Genomic DNA, 25,446 nt, shown 5'->3' with positions numbered 1-25,446 from the left:
TCTTGTAATAAAAATATTTTATCACAATTTTTTTTCAGTTAACAGTTTTTTTCCAACCATTTTGGAATTCACATCTTGGACTTCTCTCTTAATGCGCATAGGTCCACTTCATTCATTTTGCACACAGGATTCCACCTTAGAATGGACTCAAATTTTGTGATTAGTTTTACTATGGGTGAAGATTTCAACTGTTTATCATTTTCTTCGGCTACAAACAATGCCATAATCAACAGGGATTTTATGGATGAAAGAAACAAGAACATTTGTTCTGCCATTTACTAAAACATATGATAAAGCTAGAACAGTCTAAGCAGTGGGGTCCGTGGAGAAGATCATGTAATAAAAAGTCTAGAAACGGACCAAGTGTATACACAGATTTTCTGTATCAGATACACAGATGAAGAATGGGTGATTCCACCAGTGAGTCCAGAACATCTGGGCTACTTGTCTAAGCTGGCTCTCCTTCTTAAATGCATACATTCCAAAAGAATTCCATACATACAATTTTCAAACACAAAAAGAACCAGAAAAAATATAACTTTGGACAAATGCAGTTTTAAAGTGGGGAAGGCCTTTGTCAAATCTGACACCAAAAGTGGAGCCGTGAAGGAGTTCACCCATAGATTCATTTAACCACCCAGACAAGTCTACATTGAATACACTCAAAAGAGTGATGAACAGAATTAAAAAGCAAACCACAAACTAGAAAAATAAATTTGCACCATCTGTGAAAGGCCAGCCAGAGCTAAATACTTTGTAAAGGTTACTTAGAAAAAAGTGGACATCTGACACAATGAGATCTTAATGAGTTTAGCTCAGGGGAAGAAAAATACAAATGTCCAAGAAATAGGAAAATATGTGCAAACATGGTAGTTTCCAGATAATGCAAATTGAAATAATTTAATGCCATTTTTTGCATATCAGAAAGGCAAGGATTTAAAAGAACCTAGATCCTCAGTGTAGGCCAATCACAGACCAAAAGCCTCTCGTAGGTGGCTGGTGGGGGTGGGAGTTGTAAGGTCTTTCTGGAGGGAGGGCAGCCAGGAGATCTGGACTATAAGCTCAAGTGTCCAGGCCCTTGGGTTGTTTTCCTTTTTCCCGTGTTGAGCAATTCTTTCTGACTTTTCTACATGGTTTTTTAACTCCTTTCAAACTTTCCCTGGCCCCACTAGCCTAAGTATAGGAAGGAGATCACTTCAACCAGCAACCTGCACTGCCCACTGCTCAGATGCAGGGACTAGGAGGTCCCCTGAGGCTCCCCAGTCACGTCGAAGGGACTAGCAGTGTTTCCCATGAGTTCAGGACAGTGCTTCCCATGCCAAGTCCATGGGAAGTAACAATTTTGGGAGTGACAGTTGAGGCTGGTGCTTTGCTAGCACACTTGGGGCTGACAGATGCTTGCTGTGTCCAGGGCTACTCTTCCAAGTCTGAAACCCCCAAGCCTCCACACTGTGCCTCCAGCCTCCTGCCTCCAGGCTGGAATCTTGTGCACATTCATGCCTGCTAGGGACAGACAGAAATCCTCCACAAAACCAGACATGTCAGCATCAGAAAAGGCTCTGATGGAGACAGGATGAACTTCAGAATGGGTTTAGCCTGGACCTCAAACTAATTCTAGTGATAAATTAGTGGAAAGAGAAAGAAGACAATAGCAAAAGCAGGGACACTCGGTAAAAAGGAAAAGGAGACAAATGAAATGAATGTGTGTATATATGCTGCTGCTGCTGCTAAGTCGCTTCAGTCGTATCCGACTCTGTGCGACCCCATAGACGGCAGCCCACCAGGCTCCTCCATCCCTGGGATTCTCCAGGCAAGAATACTGGAGTGGGTTGCCATTCCCTTCTCCAATGCATGCATGCATGCTAAGTCACTTCAGTCGTGTCTGACTCTGTACGACCCTATGGACAGCTGTCCACCAGGCTCCTCTGTCCACAGGATTCTCTAGGCAAGAGTACTGGAGTGGGTTGCCATTTCCTTCTCTGGTATATATATATATAAAGCTCCAATAATTCAGAACCTAAAATAAGTTAATTTCAAAGAACAGTGTGTGTGTGTGTGTGTGTGTGTGGCAGAGAGGAAGGGAGGGAGGGAGAGAAGCTTGACCTTGCTGAAGGCCAAGGAAGGAGGTAGACGGTTAACTTATTTTTCTGGTCTCCATCTGTTGCAACATGGAAGCTTCTCCATGGCTTTGCAGAAAGGACCAGGGAAGGGAGCAGGGGCGGCAGGAGGGTCAGGCAGGGCAGGAGGAAAGGCAGGCCTTTCCTCTGTTCCCTTCCCTCAAGGTCTACAGAGACTCAGCACACCTGCCCAGGCCTGTTAATGTCCCAAGGGGGCAGTGACAAGTAGTCCTGCTGTTTCAGGGCTTTGAAGAGCTGAATGGCAGGCACCTGGGGAAAGGCCTGAGCCGGAGGCTTCTTAGCCTGGACCACCTGGTTGAGGTCCCTGATCTCAGGACAGGGTCCTGGGGAAGTGGGCTTACTCTGGGGGGAGAGAGGGCCAGGAAGGAAGCAGTAGTCACCCACCTGCTGCAGGACAAGGAGACCCTCAGGGGTAGGGGAGGTGGGGGACACATCTGCCCGGTGCGGGCCTGGGCTCAGGACAGGGCTGCTGACTCTGGGAGGGGCAGGGCTGGCTAGAGGGGACTGGGGAAACTGGCCTGTGGCTGGAGGGAGCTCCACATAGCCCTCGAACTCTGGTTTCTGGGGGGCTGAGGCTACAGGGGGCCCATCAGCCAGTCCAGGATGGAAAGTGGGGTTCTGGTCTGAGGGGAGGTTTGGAGGGGCAGCCTGGGAGGGAGATGGGGCCCCGATGGGTGGGGTGAATATCAGATCTGGGGTGGTGACATAACCAGAGGCTACGGTGCCATCCTCAGGCAAGCCAGTGGGCAGAACTGTGGGGGCCCTGTCCTTCTGATCTTGACCAACCCCCATCAGCCCAGGCTCTGGAGGGGCAGGGTCCACCCCTGACTCCAGGGAAGGGCTCGTCTGGGCCCCTGGGCTGGACTTTGTGTCCCCATCCCCGGCCTTGCCCTGCCTCTTCACCTGGGCCAGCGGGACCAGCTGCACCTGCCCCCCTGCGGGCAGACACAGGTACTCCAGGGACCCCGGGGACTGTGGCTTCCTGCTCACCCCCGTCTGTGGGGGCACCTGCTGGCCCATGAGGTCAGGCAGGGAGCAGCTGTGGGGCGGCCCCAGATAGGGACCGTTGAAGTCAAAGCCGGAAGCCTGGCTCTCAGGCCTGCTTGAGGGGGCAGCCAGCCCTGTCGGGGGGCTGGGGGGCTGCTCCGTGGGGAGATCCGAGGCAGTCAGAGTCATGTCCGGCTCTGATGATGAGTCACAGGCATCTTTAGGGTCCTCTGTGGTGAGAGGTGACACCTCGCTGTGCCTGCAGTCTACAGGGAACACCCTGTGGGGAGAACAGGAGCAGAGATGCTGGGACCTCCTTGGACAGACGTCTCAGCTCATGCACAGGGGCAGAGTGGGTAGTGGAACGAGAGGCCTGGCCACACCCACAGAAAACTCAGAGCAGGGCAGTGTTGGGGAGCAGGCCCAGAGCAGGAAACCAGATGCTGCTCAGCCTCCCCATGGGTCTGGCCCTCCAGCTTCTGTGCTCTCATTCAAGGTCAGGGACCCCTCCCACCCTCCACTCTTTGCTATCACCCAGCTTCAGGGCCCAGGTGTCCAGCCTGGGCTCAGTCATTTCTCACATGAGGGTTAGTGGCAAGCTAGTGGCTCAGATGCTGAGGCCATGAAGGTTCACAGACCCTCCGCCACCCAGTGGGGCCAGGGCAGTGTGGGGTCTCCCTGGGCAGCAGGGTGAAGGGAGGTCATCTGCTCCAGTCTCCTGCCTCCGGTCAAGTCTGAGTTCTGACCCTCGCTAGGGATGCCTCTTGCTTTAGCACCACCAGTCTCTATGGATTTCTTCAAACTGAGGCCTAGACCCAAGCCACCTCCTCCAAACCTCTGGTGTGCAGGAGGAGGCCACCCTCCCACCGCCCAGGGATCCCCTGCCCAACACTCACCCCTCCAGGAGCTGAGGGCAACTGCTGCCCCACGGCCCCTTGTGTGGGTGGCTCCCACTGCCCAGGGTGGCCATGCTGTCTGGCATCCGGAGTCCGGCGCTCCCATTCTGGGAAGAGAAAGGGCATTTGTATCTTTGGGAGTCAGGGCCCTCCAGAAGGTGCAGATGGAGGAAAGGCCTTGAGGGTGGTAGGGATTCAGGAGCCCCCAGAAGAGGCAGATACTCAGAACCAGCAGGACAGCCTCCTGACACCAGGGAGATGAGGCCAGAGAGGGGCTGGGACCTTGCTGGGGTCCCGGGTCTCCTGAGGACACTATCTGGACTGTCCCTGCTCCCTGCTCACCCCAGCCCCCTCTGCACCCGCCCTGAGACCCTCCCAAGGCAGCTCTGGCCCTGTGTAGTTGACCAAAGGGCTCCTGTTCTCCAGGGTCCTCTCAGCCTCCCGCGATGTGCCCCAGACTCACCGTCCTCCCCACTCAATTACCTTCTGAAAGGAGCCTCATCTCCACCCCCCACATGCCTTCTGCCTGCCATGGCCTCTCCCACCTGCCACCACCCTGCACCCATTAGCACTCAGCTCTGCCGTTCTGTCCTTGGAAAACCACTCTGCCTCCCACCATCCACCTGCCCTCGATGTGACTACACCTCTCCTGGAGCCTCTCAGGGACCAGCCCCCCTATGCCAACCCTCCCTCCTATCCCAGGTGAGTCCCCGCCGGCAGGGCACCCTGAGCATTGGAGGATACCAAGGGGTCTCAGCGCTGGGCTTGCAGGGCTGGCCTGGCTCTTAGAGCTTCCCAGTCCCTTCTCTAGCCACCTGCACCCCAAGCCCTACTCAAAGCCCACAGGATGGGGAGCAGGACACAGGCATGGGGACATGGGCGCAGGAGCACACGAGCCCCAGCACCTCTGCTGCCCTCACAGCCAGCTCCTACCTGGAACAGGTGGCTCTTGCTGGGGTTAGGGATTTTCTCCTCCCATTTCCGGTTCAGCCTGGAAAGACAACAAAGAGGTGACTGCTGCCCAAGACCTCAGGGCAGCTGCCTGTGCTTATGTACGGAGGTAAAACTGAAGCCCAGGGACAGCTCAGATCTGTCCAAGACCCCATTGGGAGCGGGTGACAGAGCTGTGACAGATAGTGACCCTGGCATCCTCTGGGGCCCTGGATAACACTCTCCCCCTTCTTGGAGTCCCCTTACCTGTACCCGTAGACGCCACAGAAGTGCAGGACTGGAAGCAGGATTAAGGTGCTGATGACGAGGATGAGGGCTAGGACCCACATGGGCAGCACTTCAGGAAGCCAAGAAGGAAAAAGGATGATTAGCATCCAGGGAGGGAAAGAGCTGGAGACTCAGAAGACAGGGTGCCGCTGCTTCCTTGGGGTGCAGAGGAGGAGAGGAGGCCAGAAACTGACTAAGAAGAAGGGGGCCTTTGTCTGAGCCACCCACAATGTTGACTTGGTGGGAGGACACAGAGGGTTAGATCCTGGCCAGTAGCAGGAGTTGCTATGGGAGGGCAGCAACTGTAGCCAAAGGCAATCACAGGGGACTTCCCGAGGGAGGTCATCAAGAACAGGGACAACAGGAGAGGCAGAGATGGAGAAAGGGGTGATGGTGGAGGAACCAGAAGATGCAAAGGCCCATCAAAGACTCTCTCAACTGTCCACTGGGGCTTAAGCCCCTTACTGGCTGGGCCCCTCCAGAACTCCCCTGATCTCTTTCCCTTAGGTCCTGTGGCCCAGTTCTCCTTTCTGCTTGGTTGGGGTCCTCTCTCTGGGGCTCTTTCCCTGACAGTTGGCTGGGACTGGGGACCTTGTTGCAAACACTTCGTCCTCTTTCTGCAGCCACCTCCTGGACCTTGTCCTATACTTGTCTCCTGGTGGCCACCATGGAGATAGTGGTAGATAAACGAAATTAGCAAAAGTAGAAGATTGAGAAATCAGACCAAAGCTTTCCAATCTCAGGCCCCAGTCTGTAGTTCCTCAGGCTAAGTGGTCCCTGGGTAGTAGCTTCCACAAAGGCTAGTGAAAGCATGCTTGTGTGTGTGTGTGTGTGTGTGTGTGTGTGTGCTCAGTCATGTCTGACTGTGTGTGAACCCATTGACTATAGCCTGTCAGGCTCCTCTGTCCATGGAATTTCCTAGGCAAGAATACCGGAGCAAATTATTTCTATTCCAGGAGATCTTCCTGACCTAGGGATCAAACCCGTATCTCTTGTGTCTCCTGCATTGGCAGGCGAGGCGAATTCTTTACCGTTGCTCCACCTGGGAAGCCAATAGAAGCCTGGGCCATATTAATAGAAGGCTAAGGTTCAGTCTCAGGAAGACCTGTTGGTGAGACGTGCTCTCTCCTCTGTCCCCTGGAGACCTTGCCGCAGTCTGTGCTGCACACCAGGAGGTATAATTTTCTAATCCCTAATGATGTCTGGGAGGGAAGGATGCTATCCTGGGGTGGGGTTACGTCTCTGTGTTCATATCCTCCCTGTCCTCTGCCCAGCAGGGCTGTGCCAGGAGGGGTGAGGGGGCGTGGCAGACCTACCCCAATCGGTGTCCCAGGACCTTGCTTCACTCCACTCGCTCCAGATCCCATTGTAGTTCCCCGGGTCGGGTTTGACTCTCACTCTGGCCTGATACCGGCTGGCGGGCTCCAGAGGTGGCAGCGACATGGTGTGGGCATTCTGGAAGTCCTCTGTCTTGGTGTCCTGCAGGGGCAGGTGTGTGAGCAGGAGTCCTGAGGTCTGGGGCACGTGGGCACAGCTACGAAACCCTCCCGCCTCAGCACCCCAGCCTTCCTGCTACCCATCAGTTCCTAGCTTGCAGTCACATCCCCAGATCTGAGCAGCATCAGCCTCACCACAGAGGACCACACTCCAGAGGGACAGGACCAGGGAGCACCTCTTGTACTGAACTCCTGGCACACATGACAACACCAGGGTGCAGAAACCCTGAGGAGCCACCATGCCCCGCCTCACCCTCCCAGCTCGCCTTGGGGCAGCCTGGACCCCAGATATGATCTCCCCTGGAGTGCGGTGCAGGGTGACCAAAACCTGGACCACCAAACAGATGTTCAGGAGCGCAAGGACCACTCCCAGCTCCACCACTAACCCTCTCCCTCCTGGCTTCAGTTTCCCCATTTCCAGCTGAAAATTCTGGGGCTGGCTCTGAGGTTTCTGATCTGCCCTCTGTGGAGCCCCAGGTTCTGTCCACAGGCCCCGAGGGCTGCCTGAGGCCCAGGGCCAGATTCTGAGCCCTGGGCTGAGGCCCTGCCGGCCTCCCCAGGAGCTGCTCTGCTCTTAGCAGCTGCACATTTGCATTCTGGATAAGATTCTTATGAAGAAGTGTCACCTTATTATGACTTTTGAAAACCCGTCCTCCAGCTGCCTCTCAGCCCTCCCCCTCCTGATGTCCATGCCCCCTTTGCAACTCAGGGTCATGTGTACATTTTGGCCAAGTTCACATCATCTCTCTGAGTCTCAGTTCCTTCGCCAAAGAAAGAGACAATGAGACTGCTCACTGGAGTGGCCACCAAGTCCCAGTGGCTCTCTGTGGCTGGTCACATGCTGGGAGCCAGGCATCTGGGCAGGTGGCATTTTCCCAAGTGTTGTCTCGCTGCCCTTTCCTCCCCTCCAGGCCCCTCCCTGGGCACAGTCTCTCACCTCCCATGAGGCTCCTTCTTTCTTGTACTGGACCTGGAAGATGCAAGCTATGTGTGAGTAGCTCATTTTTTCTTCTCTCCAGTGCAGGATGTAGCCATCTCTGCCCTTGGTCACGTTGAGGGTTGGGGGAGCCATCTGGACTGGAGGGAGGAAAACTTTTAAGGCATATTGTTTCTAATATTCCTCCAGTGGAACATTTCTTGTGTTCCATGCTCATCACAGATGCTCTCTCCATTAACCCAGAACCCCAGGTCCCACCCATCTTAGGGTCTTTGCACCCCCATTCACCATGTCATCTATTTTGACCTGAAATGCCCTTCTCTTGGGAGATGTTAATATACGCTTGTTTTGTAGTGCGGTGACCAAAAGTATGGGTTACCCCTAGTATTTAAATAGAAATAAATGTTCTATTAATTTATTCTAATCTAGAATATTGACAGTGTTCTAAGCATTATTATACATGCTAAATTTATATGAATAATTTCGCTCAATTATAACAACTGGATGTAGTAAGTACTCTGAATCTGTCCACTTTTCAGACAAACAATTGACCCCCAGAGTGATTAGGTAACTTTCCAAAGACAGGCAGCTATCAAGTGGTAGAGACAAAGATTGCAGTCTGGAAGATCCCAAACAATAAGTAGTGGATTTAAACCCAGGTAACTAAGACAAATCGGCTGCTGTCCCTGACACGTACTAGAGATTGGGAAGAAGAACTTGATCATCGAGAAGCAATGCAGGAGTTTCCTCTGCATGAGGTCCTCACTATATAACAGGAACCGGGGAACTTAACCTGCAAGGCCCCCTAGTATGACACCCCACTCCAGTACTCTTGCCTGGAAAATCCCATGGACAGAGGAGCCTGGAAGGCTGCAGTCCATGGGGTTGCTGAGGGTCGAACATGACTGAGTGACTTCACTTTCACTTTTCACTTTCATGCATTGGAGAAGGAAATGGCAACCCACTCCAGTGTTCTTGCCTGGAGAATCCCAGGGATGGGGGAGGCTGGTGGGCTGCCGCCTATGGGGTCTCACAGAGTCGGACACGACTGAAGTGACTTAGCAGCAGCAGTACCCAACATAAGAAGTAAATCACAGGTGAATTATTATTAACTCTGAAAATATCAGTCTGGGGAGGACTTTGGAAACTTGAAAAAGAAAAATCCAATCTGGGAAAGGAAGGGAAAAATCAGTAGGAAGACCAGGAGGTCGTGGGCAGAAGTAGGAACTTTCAAGCAACTGAGAAGTTGGAGGGGAAAATAAAGTGAAAGTGTTAGTCACTCAGTCGTGTCTGACTCTTTGTGACCCCATGGACTATAGCCCGCCAGGCTTCTTTGTCCATGGAATTCTCCTGGCAAGAATACTGGAGTTAGTAGCCATTCCCTTCTCCAGGGGATCTTCCCAACACAGGGATTGAACTGGGGTTTCCTGCCTTGCAGGCAGATTCTTTACCATCTAAGCCACCAGGGAAGATAGAGCTAAAAGACTGAGATAAAAGGTTTTTTAATACTGATATTCTTGAGGAATATCAATTGCATCTTCCTTCATGTTATTTGTCATTGTTGCATTATTGCTTCTTGAGAACTTCCAGGATAGACTGGAATCATTTTTGTTCCATTTGGCTTCCTGGGGTATTTCATTGAAACTGACACACATGAAGTCTGGACCGTGAGGAATGAAGCAGTGCTGTTGGGAGATGCTCCACACAGAAGGCTAGGGGCAAACTCACTGTTGTCTGAGCTCTTTATAAGTCTCTCTTCCACCTTTGGTCGAACAGAGACGATGTACTGGCTGTAGTTCCTGGGGTCAGGCACAGGAATCTGGCATCGGTGCTGGATGTAGGGGCTGCCAGTCTCCTTCTGCACGGGAGAGCATTCTTCCTCCCTGAGGATCATGGCAGAGGTCAGGGCAGGGGGAGGCAGGGCCATGTGAGGGGTGAGACCTCAGGAGGAGCTGTGGCTTCTGCTGGGCTCCAGGGGCAGGAGGAGGCCTGGAGAGGGTGAGGCTTAGAGGAGGGGAGAGGACAGAGGCAGGGGACACTCACCGTGCACTGGGGCCGGTCTTGTAGAAGAGGGTGAAGGAGACGGAGTGGGTTACCTCGGACCTCACTTCCCAGGTGCAGGTAAGCAGGGTGGCCCCGTCAAAGAAGCACTGGAGGTTCTGAGGCTGGGCCTCATCCCCTGCGAGGGAGAACAAACCCTCCTTCAGTCCTCCTTCATTCATTCCCTAGCCTTCAGTGGGCTCACCATGAGACTCGTCACAGAGAGATTGTGGGGCCAAGAACATCAAGGGTTAAACTCAGCCTGACCTGCCAGCCATGTGACCTCAGGTCAGAGGGTGAATTCTGTGAAACTTCACACCCCCTGTGCAAAATGGGGAGGACATCACAGCCTCGGGGTTCGGGGATTTATTAAATAACACCGTCATGTTGGCGTGTCCACATGTCATGCAGCCCTCACGAAAACACAGCTGCCCGTATACCATTGTGATTAAATTGTAATTGTTCCTCCACATAACGTGGACAGCAAACTGGGGCCTGGGGATGAGTCAGATGCAGCCGCTGCCTCTGCAGAGTCACAGTAGGGACGGGGTGGGCCCAAGGAAGCCACTCTGAACACAGAGCACCCGAGGATCCTGTTGTGTGTACACTGGACTCCTGTCCTGGAGATGTAATGAGCTCCCCTCTCCACAAGGGAGCATTGTCCCAACTCTGTCACCTGGCTGGGAGTTCCAGGAAACCTCCTGGCTCCACTGGCTGGGTCGTCCTGAGAGCCCCGAGCCTGGGGCCAGCCTGGTGCGCACTCGGGCCACGTAGGTGCTGCTGGGCTGAAGGTCCTTCAGCTCCAAGATGGCCTGGGGGGACTTGGAGTGGATGGTGAGGGCATCCTGGAGGGGAGAGGGGCTGTTGGAGCAGGGCCGGCTGGGCCAGATCCTTGTGGGTTTGGGGCACAGTTGGTGGGGTCCCTACCTCCCAGGAGTCCTGAAGCCGCTTGTAGACCACCTCAAACTCCAGGCTGGACAGCCAGTGGCTCTGGAAACCCTCATGGGCTATGCTCCAGAACAGCAGGAGACTCTCCCTGGTAGCAGTGATGTTGAGGTCCTTGGGTGTGGGGGGCTGCACTGGAGGGACAGGAAGGAAAGGGTCCCTAAGGAGCTGGACGACTGTGCGGGAGGTTAAGGTCCTCTGTGGCCCATGTGTGGATAGGCCTGGGTCCCAGGCCAGGCACTGCTCCCCTGGCTGAGTGACTTTGGACAGACCCCTCTTCTCCATGGACCTCAGACTGCCTTCTGCTAAATCGTGGGGATTGAGTGTGAACATGAATGAAGCTGTGCAGATTCCTAGGCTTCAGAACATAAGCTCCATGAAAGGTGCTCAAATTAAACTCCAAAGGGAGCTAGCTTCCTTCTGCCCCATGCCCACGAGGTGGCCTGTGGGGCCTCCTTCCCAGCAGAGGGCACTGTGACTCCTGTTACTCCCTCTTCAGTCCACACTTTATTAGTTCCTCTGCCCAGGGTCATCCTGCACCTCTCAGTACCCAGCAGACGTGTATCCTTCTCTGGAAACTTCTTGGGTCCTCTCCCCAAGGCAGAATCCCTTGCTCCTTTTCCTGGCCCACCACACCCTTTGTATGGTCCTTACAACCCTGGAGGATTAGATGTTTCCACATCTGCCTCCCCAAGTAGGCCAGGAGCTTGTGGACACTCCAGGGTTCCCTGTCCTCACAGGGGACTATGCTTGGCCAGGGACCCCAGGCCTTACCATGCTGACTCAGATTAACGGTGAGCTCAGTGACCAGAGGCTGGTCCGGTCGGAATGAGAAGTAGTCAAAGTCGGCAAGGACAAAGTTTCGGTAAGGAATAACACATTTTCTGGGTACGCAGCCAGAACAAGGGCTGTTTAACCAGGGCTTGTCGTCACTAAGACTGCAGGACACTCGCTGTGGATGGTCCCTGCCAGGAGAGGACAAGGTTAGCCCAGAGAGAAGAATCACTCACTCACAAATATTAACAGGTGGTTCCTACATGTAAGGCTTTGTTTAGTACCAGGGAGCCTGGCAGGAAACAAAATACATGCAAATCCCTGTCTACAGTGCAGACATCCTAATAGAGGCAGACATACACAAAACAGTGAAGGAATGATGTTACATGTCAAATGGAGAAAAGTGTACATAGACAAGTCAGGAAGGAAAGAGGTGTGAGCAGGCCAGAAGGGCTGGCCTGGGGATACAATTTGAAATAAAGGAGGCAGGGAAGACCTCTTGGAGAAGGCGACATCTGAGCAGAAACTTGGAGATCAGGGAGGGAGCCATGCCAAATCTGGGGAAAGAGGATTTCAAGGAAAGGGAACAGCAAGTGCAAAGGTCCTGGGGTCGGCATAGGTTTGGGATGTTGTGTGACTAGGCAATTAACAGTGTGTGTAGAGTAGATATGTGAGCGTGGGAGGTCCAGGAGCCTAGCACAGTGAGGTTACAGAAGGTCAGTGCTTAAAAGGAATGTAAAGAATTTTGAATTCACTGAAAGTGAGGAAAATTGAGAGTTATGAGCAAAGGAGTGATGTTTTGACACACACTTTGAAAGGATTCCTGTGGCTGCTGAGCTGTGGATAGATTGAGTTGGGGGGGGGCGGCAATACTGGAAGCAGAGGGACAAGTTAGGAGGATTCTGGACTATCTCAGTGATAAGAAGTGGTTTGGATCAGGGTCTTAGCCAGATTCACTTTCTATTTGAAGATGAAGTCGATCACATTTGCTGATGGATTGGATGCTGTGGTGAAGAAGGAAAGGAGGGAAAGGAGACTGAAAAGCAAAAAATAAAAGACTGTCCCCATTTGTCTGGCTTGAGCCCCTGGAAGCTCCCCTTTGGTGAACTGATATGGGAATCTAGCACAGGGGCTGTCTTTGGGAGGCAGAGCAGGAACTTGTTTAGGACACTTGAAGTTAAAGACTATAAGGGACAATGTGGAGAGGCAAGTGAACCTATGGTTCTGGAACTTGGGGAAAGGTCCAGGCTGGAGAGAGCATGTCTGGGTCAGAGCCATAGTTTGGGGCTGGATCTCTGCCGCCGGATCCAGATGCAAGAGAATGGAGGTCCAAGAGCCCTGGGACATCATCCCCTTCAGAGAAGGGAACAGACTAGGAGACAGAAAAGGGCGGGCCCGGGGAACACTGGAAAGGGCCCAGGTGCTGGCCAGGGTCAGGGAGGGAGGTACCACAGTGGGACCTCGTGTTTAGGCCCAGCCAGTCCTTGTCAGGTGCTGCCTGTGGGTGTGTGGGGAGAAGGCCAGGACTAACCATTGATTTACACCAAGTGGGCATCACTGACTCCAGTGGGAGCAGTTTAAATGGCCAGCTGGGGGCAGCAGAGTCCTGGGAGAGTGGGCTCTGGAGGAATTACCTGAGAGGCACTGGAAACAGGGCTCCAGACCACTCTTTAGAGGAAGTTCCCTCAGAGGGAAGCCAAGAATGGACAGCCGGGCTAGGAGACTGGACTCGGAGGCCCTGAGCTGAAGTCTGGTTGGCATCTGTAAGTGGATCCCTGGACAGTGTCCCTCAACAGCATGGGGAAGTGGAGATTGGGATGGCAGTGATGTCCTTGAGCAGCAAGACCAGGTGGGACCCCGGCTCTGGCCTCAGACAGGCCTGGGACAGGCAATCACTGCAGGGAGTATCCAGGGAGGTGGCAGGCCATGGTCGGGGGAGATGTTGGGAAGCTTCTCTTCTGGGGGTGTCTGCTGTCCCAGTGCAGGAGGAGGCAGGCCACAGCTGAGGTTGGGGGTGGGGACAGTGGACAAGGAGGACAGAGGCTCTGGGGAGAGCAGGGGAGAGAGTGCAGGGGCGATGATGCTGTGGAGCGAAAACCCTTCTTCCTAGGGGAGGTCGTCAGGGGTCTCCCCAGACCCTGTGATGCCTGCTGTTTAACTACTTCCATTATGGTGAGTTAGACTATCACCGGATCCCAGAATGGTGGGAGTACCTTCCCAAATGGGCTATGCCCTGGAAACTAGGTGAGGCGAGAGGAGAAGCCCCAACTCCGGAGGGAGCAGGGCCTGGGGAAGACATGGAGCTTAGCCTTGCAGGCTGGCCACAGGACACTTGTCCTGCTAAGGCCTTGACCCCACTGTGGCCAGGGGGAGGGACCTCACCTCTGCAGCCTCAGTTTCTCCATCTGTGAATTGGGTATCATGTCCCTGTCCTGCCCACCTCATAAGGAGGATGAACCAAAATTGACTTCTGCCGATTGATTTTGTTCAATTGTGACAAAATAGGAGATTATTACCATCATCAACAATATTAACATCGGAGGTTCTTCTCCCAAACTGGACATCAGACACAAGCCCCTGGGCCCGGCAGGCCGCCTGGTGGGTCAGGAGCTCCTGGGCAGGAGTTTCCCGCCCCCACCTTCTGTCCAGCCCCAAACCCCTGGCACTGCCCACACAGCAGTGCCCCTCGCTGCCCTCCAACCCTGGGCCCTTCCTCACTCACTCCTTGGGCCTGCGGTAGAGGGTCACATTGACCAGTCGCTGGGCATCCTGGGTGTCCGCCCACCTGCAGATGATGCGGCTGGTGTAGTCATTATGGCAGCGCAGGGTCTGCATCGGGACAGTCTCTGCCAGGGAGGGAAGCAGAGAGAGGGTCACACCTTCCCCCTCAGACGTCCCTTGTCACCACCCCTTGCAGCCCCTCCTGGGTGCACAGCACTGCGAAGAAGTCTCCCAGAGTCCTGTAGAGGCTCCTAGAGCCCAGGCAAAGGTCCCCAGAGGCCTTGGCGGGGGTAGGGGCGGCTGTCTCTGCAGGTGTGCAGGTGTAAGGGAGCCAGCTGTGGACCCTCTTGTCTGGGGAAAAACACAATATTCTAGTTGATTCAGAGCACGTGTCATGAGCCCCTGCCTTGCTCTGCTCCTGGAGGAGCAGAGTCCCTCCCACTACAGGTGGGCACATGCGTCAGACACAGGCCCTGCCCCTGGGCCCGTGGGCGGGCGCAGCCTGGGAGCAGAGGCACAAACCCACCCCTAAGGGGCCTACTCTGGGGACCTCCCCACCCTGCTCTCGAATCAGGCCCCGCTAGGCCTGATGCTTGGAAAGTGGAGTGTGGTTCCCAGGGTTATCAGGGGAGCTGAGCTCTCTGGGAGCCCTTGGGGAGGGTGGCCAGTGGCCTGAGCCTGGGGTTGGGGGACATCTCAGCAGGGCCTTGAGGCAAGAGGAGAGACACTCCCTCCCCCACGGCTGAGGGTCCCCAGGAGCAAAGGTACAGAGGTGAGAACTGGTCAAGACCCCCAGGTGCTGAGTGTCTGGGGGGAATGCAAGGTCAGACAAAGGACTGGAATGGCCAGCCAGGAGGTTAGAGGTCTGGAATGCCACACCGGGAAATGTGGACAGAGAAGCCTCACAGCCAGAGAGGTCTTTACAGGAGGCCAGAGAAGAATGAGCGGGAGTGCTGGGGGAGGGAAGGGAGGCCTCCAGGGAAAACCAGGAGAGAGAAGAGATGGTCGAGGGGAGGGAAGGCTGAGGGTCTGGGTTCTATGGCCCGGCAGTGAAAAGGAGGGGGGTGATCTGGCTCACCTTCAGCCCCTGTTATGCTGAGTCCCCAGCAGAGCACCAGCAGAGCCAGGGGGAGCAGCCCCTGGGTCAGTGTCATCTCGTGATTCAGCTCTGGAGAACAGGTAGCCCGCTCGAGTGGGTCCACGTCTGGGCAAGGTGTGGGCTCCTCACTGTCCTGGAGTCTTGTGTTCCTCCCCTGCTGGAGGCTGGGCTAGACCCATGTCATCAGCTCTTGGGAATCCTCCTCTCTCCGGGATCCTGCCTCCTCCAGGCCTGTGGAAGGAAGCGTCAGCCCGTGGGACTTGGCCCACGTGGTAGGGCGGACCCAGGAGTGGCCTTGCTGCCTGGCTGCAGCCCCACTGCTGCCTCAGCCTGGCCCTTGGGACCGTCCCTGCTCCTCAACTCAGTGCCCGGGATGTGACCGCGAAGGAGACGCACTCAGTGGCCTCTGCAGATGTGGGTCCCCACTGGGTCACACTGTCCTGGTAATGAGAAAATTCAAGACGGAAGCCTGGTATTGGATTTTTCCCCCCACCAGGTACTGACCCGGGGGAGTCACTGGGTGTTGGGGCGTGCTTCTCCCGTGGGAGTGAGCACGTGCACACACCCTCACCACACACGCACACACACCTGCACACACACACACACAAGCCTGGTGCTCTCCCCACCTTGTTCCATTTACCTCATTCCTCCCACACTACCCCCTGAAATGCCGGTTCCCTTTTTTTTCTGCAGAAGGTTGGGGATTTCCTTATTTCATTTCATCCAGCCCCCGGGAAGTACCAGGAAAGTAGAACAGAGAGGAGCGTGACTCCTTTTCTGTCCGTAAGACTGTCGAAAACTTCACTCAAGCTGCACAGACACATACCAGAAGCTCTGTTGCTGGGAAAAGCACGGCTCTAGGCACAGCCAACTTGACTTTCAACACAGGCCCTGTCCCTCCTGTGCTGGTGGCCTGGGCTGACTTATCAGTGCCCTCTGAACCTCACTCTCTAAATCTGTAAAACGGGCCCAACCCGACGTATCTCACGTGAGATCATGAGGGACAACCAAACTTGATGATCTTTGTGGGGTGGTTAGTCCAAGAAATGCCTGGGAAGGAAGAGTGGGTTTGTCTGGGGCTGGGGAGAGTATTTTAGCTCCTGCAAGGGAGCAGTGCCTTGGCAGGCAAAGGAGAGTCTGCCTGAGCTGGTGCAGCTTGCTCTGCCTACCTGGAACTCAGCTAAAAACTCAGAGTTTCTCTTTGGGTCTTACCACAAATGCAAATTCCTCACATGTAAAGAGGTTAATTCTTCTGAAAGTCAGTTATAAGTTTAACACAACTCTAATCAAAACTTAATAAGATTTTCTTTCTTTTTGGCAGGAATTCACAAGAGAAAAAATATGTGTGAGGACAGTTAATAAGACTTTAAAACTAAGAAGTCTCATAGAAAAATGGGTCTTCCTAGATGGCTCAGCATTTAAAGAATCTGCCTGCAATGCAGGAGACACAGGAGACACCAGTTTGATCCCTGGGTTGGGAAGATCCCCTGGAGGAGGAAATGATAACCCACTCCAGTATTCTTGCCTGAAAAATTCCATGGACAGAGGCACCTGGCAGGAAGTCCATAGGATTGCAAAGAGTCAGACACGACTGAGTAAGCACTAACAGAAAATAAACTTTTGGTTACCAAATGGGAAACGGGGAGGGGTAAATTGGGAGTATGGGGTTAATAGATGCACGCTACCATATATAAAATAGATAAACAAGGACTAACTGTACAGCACAGGGACTATATTCAATAATAAGCTATTATAAATAAACTGTTTATAATAAACTATAATGGGAAAGAATCAAAAGTAAAACAAATACGGATATATATATGTATAACCAAATCACTTTGCTTTACACCTGAAACCTACTAAATATTGTAAATCAACTATAGTTCAATAAAATAATGAGTTTCCACTCAATAGCAAAATTTATTATAAAGATCTGATAAGTAAAGTAATGGATTTTCACACATGCACACACGCGCGCGCACACACACAGCAAATCAGTGGACATACTGATTAGACGAACTGTATTTCTCTAGAGAATGTACTACGTGATGAAGAGGAACCACAAAACAGTATTAAGTGATGGAATAATAAAAAGTGTTGAAACAATTGAATAACAACATAAAACATATCAGCCTAAATCCCTACCTTACACCATTCCCCATGTATCAAATCAATGAAAAATGTAAATATAGGCAGTTAAATCCTATGAAACTTGCAAACTGTACAAGTGAATATCTTTGAACTATTTAAGTTTCAAAGCACTAGAAGAAATCAAAGACAAAGGCTGAGAAATAAAAGTGCATAAAAGTGAACACTTCAGTATTTTATAAAAATAACTGAACCACAAAGCAAAGGACAAAGTGAAAAATAAATGTTTGTGCCAGAAGTATGGAGAACAAGTGACTACCTTTATGCTATAAATAGTTCAAACAAATTAATGGCATCCAAGGACACAGGCATAAAAGACACCTACATGCAGAGAATTCGTATTAGTGGCTAACAATTACAAAACACTTACCATCATCTGGCCACTGTTCAAAAGGCTTTACAGATATTAATACATCAATGTGTAGGTTAAAATCTCCACTTTGTAGATGAGGAAACTGGTATAGGTCCATGATGATACAGCAGAAAGGAAAAGGCTGAGACTGTAGCACAGGAGATTGGCTTTAGAATCTGTGTTCTTAACCAGTTAAAATAGTGAGTAGCATAGTGTTATATTTCCCAATTATTGGTATCGTACATCTCTATTCTGACATATACTGACCCAACAGACACTTCTACAGATATGCACAAATGTCTGTGCAAAGACAAAACAAAACATTGAAACATCTTAAGTAGCATGCTCAGGGAGATTTGAGAAATCATGGCCATTTAAGAACAGATTGCTATGCAAAGAACAAATAAAACAGAGTTCTTAGCATTTGAAGGTAATTGAAATTTTATTGAAGTTTTATTGAAGAAATCCATAAAACAAACACACACCATGACTCAATAATGGGCCAAATCAGAATTAACACTATAAACTGTCATGTTACAAAGGTAGATATTGAAGACAGCATATAGGCTAGGAAATGAAAAGTCTTAGAGAAAAATTGAGGCCTAGGAAAGAAATTCAAGAGTTCCAACATCTAGAAGCAGAAGACAGAGAACTGAGGGCAGGTACGGCAGATGGTGGCGCTTGCCTAGCTGTCCCCTTTCCCCTTGGTAACGAAAGGTTAGGTTCTACCTAGGTTTATTGCTGCACAGAATAAAAGATTTTGTTTCTTACACTCTCCTATTGCTAGGTGTGGTCATGTGACTAAATGTTGTCCAAGAAGATGTGAGTAGAATCATTGTGTGTGTCTTTCAAAAAAAGTTGCTTAAAGGAAGTGGCTCAGGTAGGAGGAATCTATTTTTGCCCTCCTGCTTTTTTTCCTTTCTCCAGTTTGCAGTGATGGCTGGAGTTCCAGCAGTCATTTTGAATTATAAGGTTCTGTTGAGTATAGGAGTCATAAGCAACAGAAAAAGAGGAACCTCGATCCCTCTTCTCACTGTGAACCAACCATACAGTCTGAGACTGCCTACCTCTGGACATTTTTCATGTGAGGGAAAAAATAAACTTATATAGTATTATGCTACTGTTATTTGGGGTTTTTCCATGTGCAACCAAAGAGATAAAATTGCAAATAGAAGAAAAATTCACAGGGCTTTAAATCAGGCAATAACCTACTAAGTTAAAAGCAAAATTCATTTTTAATAGCACCATACTCAGTCACATGCTAATAAACTTCTGGTCATCAAAGAGTAAAAAGTAATCCTAGAAGCTTCCAGAAGTAAACAAACAAGTTATTTTCAGTGAAAAAAGATTGGGTTTGCAAGGTCCTCTAACAAGTAACACAGGATACTAAATAGATAGTAATGTCTTGAAAATACTGAGAAGAAAATATGTTTGAACCTAGAAATATAAAAAGTCTAGCTTACTTTGAAGTTCAAGGGGGAAAAAATCACAATATTTTGGAAATGTAAGGACAAAAAAATCTTTCCAGATCTTTTTAAAGAGAGTTACTCTAGCATATATTTCAGAAAAAAAAAAAAAAATCCCAAGAAAGAGAGATAGCACGTGATACTGGAATCAATTTTGAAAAAAGAAACCAATAGGACTTACTGTTAAGTAAAGAAATATTGTTACTGACTTCCCTGGTGGCTCAGACAGTAAAGCGTCTGCCTACAATGAGCGAGACCCGGGTTCAATCCCTGGATCAGGAAAATCCTCTGGAGAAGGAACTGGCAACCCACTCTAGTACTCTTGCCTGGAAAATCCCGTGGATGGAGGCTACCACTGTAGCCCGTGGTAGGCTACAGGCCATGGAGTCACAAAGAGTCTGACATGACTGAGCAACTCCACTTTTCAAAGTAAAAACAAATAAATACACAGTAACAGCATTGAAGTAAAACTGAGATCATTTTAACACAAGTGTTGGCTGTGAGGTTACAGGGAAAAAGCAGAGATGAACCGAAAGCTTGCTAAGGATCTTGCCTTGTTTTGGAGGAATGTATATATTCTGAGTAAGCCCAAATGCTGATGGAAAACATAAGTTAAATATAAATATGTGTGTTTAAAATGTAAGGGTTAAAGATCACTATGAGTGAGGATTAAGCATGGAAACCAGAGGATGACAGGAAGGGGGAAAGAAAAGGAAGAGAGGGAGGAAGAGGAGAGAAAAGCCAAATGCCTTCTCACTCAAAATAAAATAAACATGCTCACCAAACTTCTCAAACTCCCGCAGAAATTTAATGATAAAAATAGCAATTGGAAAAGGGGAAAAAAGGCACAAATTCACTCCAGACAAAAACAATTTCATAGGACAGCCTGATGAAGACTTTAAAAAGAAGAATGCATCAACTCTCTTTGTGATTAATAGAAATAGATCAACAGACAGATTAAAAGGAGAAAAAGATAAGCTTATCTCAACAGATGCCCTTAAATACTTGATAATACAAAAGCCATTCCTGATGAAACAAAGAAATAAACCTTGGCAAATGAGGAATTGAAAAGAATGTTGGCATTTCTGGGTATGTACTAGAAAACTACAGTAACATTAGAGTCAACAGAAATGTCAGTACCTTCTGCTTTAAAGTAGAAGGCTGCCTGCTGTTGTTATGACCCCTATTTGGGGATCAGTATTCCCCCAAGTAATCTCTAAATTTAAGACAATCCAAAGTAAGACTCCAGAAAGATTTTCAACTGGCTTAACAAACTGATTCTAGATTATAACAAATCCAACATGAGGGACTTGCTCTATTGGTTAGAAAAACGATGAGTATAATAGTAGACAGATGGAACAGAAAATGTTAAGGAAAAGAACGACTTAGGAATTGGAAGTAATAATAGAATTTCAAATCACAGAGAACACATGGTTTGCACACTCTGATATTGAGACAACCAGCTAATCATTTTTTTTAAAGTTAGATGATTACTTATTACCCACACCTCCAAATTCTAAATGGATTAAATATTTAAATGTCAAAGCTAAAAATGATAAAAGCTCTAAAATATTTCTTTAATCTCAGGGATTGAATAAGACACCGAATCCAGAAAGCCTGAAATACAAAATAATGACAGATTTGACTTAAAAGCAATGAATACATTTTTATACAATGCAAGGTATCTTTAAACACACCAAAGAGAAAATAGAGTGGTAATCTGAAAGACATATTTTCAACATATGTCAATAAATGGTTTATACAAGTAATAAATGAAACACTCCTAAAACGCTCCAAATATATTAATACTCAATACATAAAAGACAACCAACCCACTGAGAAATGTAAAGGAATTTTCCACGCACATTGCAAACTGAATCCAAATGTCCTTTCAACACATGGAAGATGCACAACTTCACCTATCACCAGGGAAAGGAAAAATCCAAGAGAGAACCAGATAATTTTCATCCATTACACTGGACACAATTAAAAGATGGACTGTTTCCTTAAAGAGAAACCAGCCTTTTTATGCACTGCCATGGGATGTATGTTAGTTCAGCTACTTTGAGGATGGTTTGACAATATCTATTATTATTTTAAATGTGCGGTCTCTTGCCCAGCAATTCTGCTTCTAGGAATCTGGGCTGTAGGAAGACTTTCTCAGGTGTGGAAAACTGGAGACCACCCAAGTGTCTAGCAACGTGGGATTGGGTAAATCGTGGTGCACCTATGATATGGAGCAGGACCCCCTGGTCCTTGCCTACCCTCCACCCCACCATGTCCTCTGCCTGCCTTTTGTCTGTGGAAAACTTTAGTCAAAGAATAAGTTTAATCAGAAAAGTGAGAAATACAGAAACAAAGGAAAAAACAGTCAAAATAGACCAAATAATAATAATGTAATCATTAAGTATAGTCAAGAATCTTTAGTGCTTTCTCAAGGGCTATAGACAATATTCTGAGCCATATCCTATGAGCTGTCTTGTAGATACTAAAACACCAAGATGGAGAAGTTAACTACGTGACCACCAGACTATACCCACAACATAAGCTGCCACGATTCTGAGAATTGGCCTCAAAGAAATGGGAACAAATGGACCCCGGAACTGAAGATTAACTGTACCTAAAACAATAACGATGACACTGGGCAGATCAGCGATGACCAATTTGATGACTGTCAGAGGCGATTGTGCTGTTTCTGTATGTAGCCCCCATTCCCACCTTCTGTTTATAAAAGCTCTTGCCCCACTGGTTGCCAGTGTGGGGGAGTCAGCCTTTGGACAGACATCTACAACCACAGTTGCCAGCATCTGAAATAAAGCAAACTTTCCTTTCCACCAACCTGGCCTGCTTATTGGCTTTTGAACGGCAAGCAGCCAGACCCCATCCTGCTCTTTCAGTAACACCTAAACTGATAAATGTCGTGTATCTCTCAGGGCTAATTAATGAGTCAAATCTCTACATCTTATTATGGAATGTTGTCCAAAATGTAATACTAAGTGGAAAACTAAGCCATAGGACAACATGTATGTTATAATCACTTTTATGTACTCCCATTTTTTAATTTTTTAGCAAAGCATAGATCCATGGATTCACTTGTTTAATATTAAATACATTCATTAAACAACTCAAGAAGTATCCTGTGATGTTAGTGGATATAGCACAATATAAGTAAAACTAATGAATGAAAAAAAGGGTGACCCAAAATTAGCAGGACAGATTTTACTTGTTATAAAACCATTAGAAAGCAAGGAAGATGATAAGCAGAGAAAATTAGAATCTGGTTATACGAAAATGGAATAGCAAGGTGTCTAAAGACTACACACTGCACGTTTGCAACTTGTTGCTGCGGGCTGCCTGGCGAGTCCCCACAGGCTCTTATCTCAGTGGGGACCCGGAGAAACACCGGCCTTCCCATCCACCCGGCAAGTGCACACCTGGACAAAAACACCCGCAGACGCCCACCCCCTAGCCAACTCACATCAGTGGCAGCATCCACAGCTTGGCCCAAACCCAGCTAATCAACAGTGGTCAGGGCAGAGTACAACCATAAAGAAAACGTTCTTGGAGGGGGGAAGACATGTCTCTAAGTAAGTAAGGAACCTGCTCCCTTCTTATCTTCCGACATGAGCTTCTCAACCCACACCAATCTAGGTCTGAGCATAACAAGGTTCCTGGCTTCATCATCTGCCTCCTGTATCTCTGCATCCCCGTGGACATTCACACATGTGTGTGCATGCACACAAATGTGTGTGCATGTGCATGCACACACAGACTTTTTCTAAACCAGGATGTCAGGGACTATCAGCACTCCCTTGTTCCAGACATGAGACAGAAGCCCAGGACAGGATATTATCACTGCCACCAACCCTTTAGTGACACCTTAGTGACAAAGTAAAGACAACGGTACACAGCTGTGTGACTCCCAGGCCTGAACTCTCTACCGCCCCAGGCATCTTCCCTGCTGACAGGACAGTCAGATTCACCAGTGAGGACTGGACCCCCAAAGCCCTTCCCCCAACACCCAGACTGGTCTGTCCCTGCTGTCTGTCTCCTTGTCCACTGGCTTCCCAGGAGTCTGGGTTCAGATTTTCCCAAAAGGCCAAGCCCTAACCTCCCAAGTCCCTGGGGCACACTTGCCCACTTGACACCCCCAGGCTCTCCCTGTCCTTCCCATCCCAGACTGCTACACGCCCCTGCTCCCGACCCCACCCTTCACCCTGCGCCGAGCCCACACGTACCTCTTTGTGCCGGGACAGACGGACCTTCTGTGGTGTCTCCTGGAGGCAGTCAGCGAGCCTCTCAGGCTTCCTATTTATGCTGACGTTGTTAGGAAACAGAGAAGCAGAAAGAGGAAGCGGCAGTCCCTGGCCTCTTTCTGTACAAGTGCCTCTTCACAAGATTGCCTGGTTTCTCAGAATTGTGGACACCAAGATATGAAGTTTTATTCTGAGCCTTTCTGGCTTTGCCAATGTTCCTTCTTCTAGAAGTACTTCAATCTTTTCTATGTGATCTCCCTATAAACTTCCACGTGTGCTCTCTCTGCTCAGTGCAAAGTTCCTTCATGCAGCCTTCCCAGACACCCCCGAAGGGGATGCGGGGGGAGGGGGCTACAACACCCAGAGCAGGTGAGAGCTCAGAGCCACAGGAACCTGGCCTCCCATTGCCACCTGCTCAGGGTGAGATCTTCTGCAAATTACCTGCATATAATTTCACCAGGGCTCAGGACCTACCTCTTGACTTAACAAGCATCTGTAAATATCAAAGGGCCATTGAAATGTCACAGGGCAAGACCTTAGCTCAAAGCCTGGTACAAGAGACCCCCAGGCGTTAGCCAGTACAATTTTGATTCCCTTGGGACCCCTTAGCCTTGTACCTGCCCTCCTCCACTGTCCCACAAGTCTGGGGGCTCACAGCTGTCTTTCCCCAACACTGTCCTGTGAACTCCTTTTCTCTCCTCAGTACCCAGCATGCTCCCTGGCACAGATGGGGCCCTTAACAACCGTGTGTGGAACAGATGAATGAATGAATGAACAAGTGAATGGTGAGTGGCCCCTGAGCACAGCAGGGCCAAGATGAAGGCCAAGTGAGTGTGGCATCTCCTTGGGCTCAAAAGTTCAGGTGGCACCCAAATCCTCAGTAATCAATATGATAGTTTTATTTATTTTTTAATATATATATATATATATATAACTTTTTAAAGTATTTATTTTGTTTTTGACTGCGCTGAGTCTTCACTGCTGTGCAAGGGCTTTCTCTAGTTGGGGCGAGTGGAGCTACTCTTTGTTGTGGTGTGCAGGCTTCTCATCGCGGTGGCTTCTCCTGTTGCGGAGCACAGGCTCTAGGGTGCATGGACTTCAGTAGTTGTGGGGCACAGGCTTAGTTGCTCTGTGGCATGTGGAATCTTCCCCCACCAGGGATTGAACCCATGTCCCCTGCATTGGCAGGTGGATTTTAACCTCTGGACCACCAGGGAAGTCCTCAAGATGATATTTTAATACAATATTGTAAAAAAAGTTTTAAAAATACATGATAAATACAAAATTTTAAATAAAGACACATTGGTGATGGTCCACCCTGAGCCATACTGGAGTCAGGCAAGAAACAGTACCTTTTCTCCTGAGCAGAGACAGAGTGAGGGGAAAGGGGAGAAATGAGGGGAAATGGTACAGGGCAAGGGTCGGGGCAGAAGGGCGAGGAAGGCTGGAACCTGTGGCCACTGGATTCCTGGCCTAATGGCTCTTTGCTTTTCTCCTACCAGGAGAGGCCTGACCCAAATGCCTGGAATGTCCTGTGAGACAGAGAAGGCATGGGCTGCGCTCCTCTGTTGTGGTCTAGCGGGTGGGGACCCCACCCCAAAGGGGCCATCCCAGACCTGATTATTAGGTGGAGGAAACAGGCCCTTTCAGGACGTCAAGGTGGGGTGGTCTCACTGGACTGAGCTCTGCGGACTGAGCAACAGGTGCTGAGCTCTCCAGATCTCCGGGGAGCCTGAGTAGCTCCATCTGGTCTCCTTGGGGAAGGTCTGACCTTCCACCCCCTTGTTTCCCACCTAGAGAGAGCAAGAGACACACTGCTGAGGAGTCCAGCTCCTGGTTAAAAATCTGTGTGTGCTTTTCAGCCCTGACCCCAGATTAGCTTTCCCTGTCTGCCCCCACCCCTACTCCAGATTGTGCACACACAGTGCAGGGCCAGCTCCGGCAGAGTTGAGGTCAAGGATTCAGGCTCTCCA

General features: G+C 49.8%; 1 protein-coding gene across 3 annotated transcripts; it reads right to left on the bottom strand.

Annotated features, from left to right (window-relative positions):
• CSF2RB (colony stimulating factor 2 receptor subunit beta) lies at positions 1 to 23,502 on the bottom strand. 3 transcript variants are annotated; one of them, XM_005206838.5, is made up of 15 exons: positions 23,456 to 23,502; positions 17,770 to 17,899; positions 15,231 to 15,482; positions 14,154 to 14,277; positions 11,432 to 11,622; positions 10,640 to 10,791; positions 10,389 to 10,557; positions 9,716 to 9,851; positions 9,401 to 9,555; positions 7,673 to 7,812; positions 6,556 to 6,718; positions 5,219 to 5,309; positions 4,955 to 5,012; positions 4,022 to 4,128; positions 1 to 3,405 (listed from the first exon to the last, which is right to left on the bottom strand). In XM_005206838.5, the coding sequence occupies exons 3-15, from the start codon at positions 15,304 to 15,306 to the stop codon at positions 2,295 to 2,297; spliced, it is 2,673 nt and encodes an 890-aa protein (XP_005206895.1). In that variant the 5' UTR covers positions 15,307 to 15,482; positions 17,770 to 17,899; positions 23,456 to 23,502; the 3' UTR covers positions 1 to 2,294. The 3 variants fall into 3 exon arrangements, with proteins under 3 accessions (XP_005206895.1, XP_059742472.1, NP_001179593.2); NM_001192664.2 differs by lacking the exon at positions 17,770 to 17,899 and having other exon boundaries at positions 2,295 to 3,405; positions 23,456 to 23,492; XM_059886489.1 differs by lacking the exons at positions 11,432 to 11,622; positions 15,231 to 15,482; positions 17,770 to 17,899; positions 23,456 to 23,502 and having other exon boundaries at positions 14,154 to 14,210.
• Positions 23,503 to 25,446: the final 1,944 nt, after the last annotated feature.

The sequence above is a fragment of the Bos taurus genome, chromosome 5, assembly GCF_002263795.3.
Source record: "Bos taurus isolate L1 Dominette 01449 registration number 42190680 breed Hereford chromosome 5, ARS-UCD2.0, whole genome shotgun sequence".
In the NCBI taxonomy this organism is placed as follows: Eukaryota; Metazoa; Chordata; class Mammalia; order Artiodactyla; family Bovidae; genus Bos; species Bos taurus.
The sequence above is the reverse complement of the archived record's forward strand: the minus strand, read 5'-3'. Positions and strand labels throughout refer to the sequence as shown.